The 3,621-nt window shown below is 43.6% G+C and overlaps 1 protein-coding gene across 1 annotated transcript; it reads left to right on the top strand.

Moving 5' to 3' along the window:
- Positions 1 to 859: 859 nt before the first annotated feature.
- On the top strand, positions 860 to 1,932 carry nmnat3 (nicotinamide nucleotide adenylyltransferase 3; the record flags this gene model as incomplete). Its single annotated transcript, XM_084187983.1, has 3 exons — positions 860 to 968; positions 1,532 to 1,715; positions 1,926 to 1,932. 3 exons carry the CDS (start codon positions 860 to 862, stop codon positions 1,930 to 1,932), a joined length of 300 nt encoding a protein of 99 aa, XP_084044109.1.
- Between the last annotated feature and the right edge of the window lie 1,689 nt (positions 1,933 to 3,621).

The following is a 3,621-nucleotide window of genomic DNA, read 5'->3' as shown; positions in this document are numbered from 1 at the left end:
CGCCCCCTGACTTTGAGAAGCTCCTACGCAACATACATCAAGCACACCCATCTCATTAGTGGTGGTAAGATAAGAGACATTATGTCAGACTAATTTCCACTTGACTGCCCCACATTAAAAGTATATGATGGTGAGTTGAGAAGACAATCAGAAATGCTGTTAGAATGTTTTTCAATTGACTGCCACAGCCCCAAATAAAAAAGTAAACATTGGCTGTTAATGACCAAATTCTTTCACATGGTTGGGGTCGCGAGAATTTTCAGATATCAAAATGGGGTAGTGGTCCAAAAAGTTTGGGAACCCCTGGCAGAAGACATTCGATTTGTGTATTATAGCTAACCTGCTATCAATGTCAAATCACCTGTAGCCACCTGATAAACACTGGCAACTACCATGTCTGCCAACTATGACGGACTAGGTAGCTATGTACCAAAAAAGACTAGCTAGATGTGGAAAATAGCTTTATTTTGGCAGTTACATGTATGTTGTAGCTATGTTGCACCCATATACAGTCATTGGGTGCACCTTGTTCACCGTCCGTCCTTGTATTATTATGTAGCTATGTCGCACTCCGATTCCACATACTTCCTCAATAAACCCCAAAATCACAACTTAACTCCCATCATAGTTACCATATTATTATTATTATTATTCATACCTCAACATCTGACCACACTGGTAAACCTTCTTGATGTGAATTTAAGCCCTTCAGTAACTATGAAAGATAATCTGCATCAAGTATTCAATTTATTCAGGCATTATGTCTGCATTGCTGGTATTATTGAATACATTTCCCCAATCATCACTAATCCTGTGTTTCAGTGTTCTGTGGGGTTGACCATGGTTTGAGGGAACAAAGATGGCTGCTTGCATTCCGCTGGTCTTCCTGGCCTGCGGCTCCTTCAACCCCATCACCAACCAGCACATGCGGCTGTTCGAGCTGGCCCGGGATCACCTGCACCAGACAGGTCAGCCACCATAGAGACCCTATATTAATTAGCGAGGTTTGTGTTGCTTCTTAGACTTGTAGTATGAGTCTGTTCATGTCATTGTGATCATGGGACAGTGGAATGTAGAAGAAGAAGTCCCCCAAGGGTTTCTGTGAAGCTTTTAGGACCATCTCCATGGTGGTTAAGTATACATAGTTCTTAGTGCAGATAGACCTGTGCCTTCAGCCATATCCTTTCACATTACTTTACACCTTGTGCCTTGACACGAACCTGTACATACAGTCTACTTATAATTTATAAACCAGAGAAACAGTACTGCACTTCAGTTAGAATAAATAATGATAGTATAGTATAGTATAGTATAAGCTATATGGCGTGGTGACTAGAGCTTTGCTATCTTCCCATATTGTAGATTTTTTTTTTTTTTATATATACAGTACAGTAGTTATAGAATTGCCCTTAATGCCTTAGCCTTGTGACTGGTCCTTACCCTTTCTGGGGCAACAAGGAAGACAATATCGCAATGTCAGGGAGTTGGGAGGATCAAGACTCTCATCAACCAATAATTTCCTTCCTTTCAGGTCAGTTCCAGGTGGTGGGTGGGATTGTGTCTACGGTTAGAGAAGGTTATGGCAAGCAGGGCCTGGTATTGGCCAAGCACCGCATCGCCATGGCGAGGCTGGCACTGCAAAGCTCAGACTGGGTCTCAATTGACGATTGGGAGAGTCAGCAGCCCGACTGGACAGAGACGGTGGTCACAATGAGGTGTGTAGCCATACAGTTTCTCAATTTCAACCTTTAAACTAATTGATTAAAGTAACTAGTCCACTTCCCCAAAATGCTTCTCTCTGAAAAAACGTCTAGGGTCAATCTTTCCTATCTGGTGTAATTCTCCTGTCTTATCTGGTGTCCTGTGTGATCTTAGATATGCTCCCTCTAATTCTCCCATCTCTCTCTCTCTCTCCCCTCTCGGAGGACCTGAGACCTAGGATCATGCCTCAGGACTACCTGGCCTGACGACTCCTGGCTGTCCCCGTCCCTAGTCCTCCTGGTCGTGCCTGCGGCCATGGAACCCTGACCTGTTCACCGGACCCCACCCCTACACATGCTGTCTCGACCTCTAAATGCTTGGCTATGAAAAGCCAACTGGCATTAACTCCCGTGGTGCTGACCTCTTGCACCCTCTGTGATTATTATTTGACCCTGCTGGTCTTCTATCAACGTCTGAACATCTTGAAGAACGATCTGGCCTTAATGGCCATGTACTCTTATAATCTCCAGCTGGCACAGCCAGAAGAGGACTGGCCACCCCTCAGAGCCTGGTTCCTCTCTAGGTTTCTTCCTAGGTTCCTGCCTTTCTAGGGAGTTTTTCCTAGCCACCGTGCTTCTACATCGGCATTGCTTGCTGTTTGGGGTTTTAGGCTGGGTTTCTGTGTAAGCACTTTGTGACATCTGCTGATGTAAAAAGGGCTCTATAAATGCATTCGATTGATTGATTTATTACAGTTCGGATGAGCAGTGAACTACAGTACACTCAGAAATGTATATGATTTTAGATTTTTATAGGATCAGCATTGCCTTATGATGTAACTGGGCATATGCACCACACATTCATCATTATGCAAGTTAGCCACTGAGTGTAACCCCTTCATAACTTTGTCTGAAAGTGTTTTTGTTCAAAATAAAGCAAATTGGATTCAGAGCTTTTATCTATGGTCTGATAGGTCAGGATTCCACCTCAAACATTAGTGGCGGCAGGTAGCCTAGCGGTTAAGAGCGTTGGGCCAGTAACTGAAAGGTCGCTGGTTCAAATCCACGAGCTGACTAGGTGAGAATCTGTCAATGTGCCCTTGAGTAAGGCACATAACCCTAGTTGCTTCTGTAAATTGCTCTGGATGAGAGCATCTGCTAAATAACTAAAATGTTGAAAAGTGTCCTTACCCCAACCACTCTATGCTGGTCAGGTTTGAATTCCAAGAGCTCTGGACTGTTGTTCAAGGGGTTTACTTAAAAAATCCTTCAATACAGCTCCACTCTATATATGAAATATCATGTTGTAAACATTTCAAATCCACTTTGGTGTAGACAAAGTAGAACATCTCAGCATGCAGAGGCGTAATTTATTCTGCCAGTCATAGCATCCTCCTCCTTTTCAGTCAGACAGACCCCCATCTACACCTGACATTTACAACCACTTTTATAATAACAAATGATTTAAACAAGAATCTCCTTAAGGGCTTAGTTTGCATCCACACCCTGTATTAACATGTGTCCCTCCATGATGTGTCACATCATGCCTCAACTGTCCATGTTGTGAGTGATGGGATTTCCCACCTCATATAATGACCGTTGCGTCTACTACACAAGGCATCCATCTACCTAGCCACCCGCTGAGGGGGTCAATCAAATCCAATCACAATACGTCTTAAGTGCGTCTGTCTATTCTGCTCCTGGCCATAAACATCACATTTTACTTAATGTGGACAACATCTAATCACATTTGAAGCCTTGGTTTCTCTCCATGTTGTATTCTCCAGCCCCCATCCTTTAGCTCTCATTTAGCGCTCCGTATAATCTCTTCTTCCTGCTCTGCAAACCCATTCACAATAGAAAAACAATAGAGCTCCCTGGGTAGAAATCCCCTCTTCTGCTGCTACTTGACAACTGTCCG

This window comes from Coregonus lavaretus (genome assembly GCF_964263955.1).
Source record: "Coregonus lavaretus genome assembly, chromosome: 23".
NCBI classification, from domain to species: Eukaryota; Metazoa; Chordata; class Actinopteri; order Salmoniformes; family Salmonidae; genus Coregonus; species Coregonus lavaretus.
This window is presented reverse-complemented; position numbering and strand designations above follow the sequence as displayed.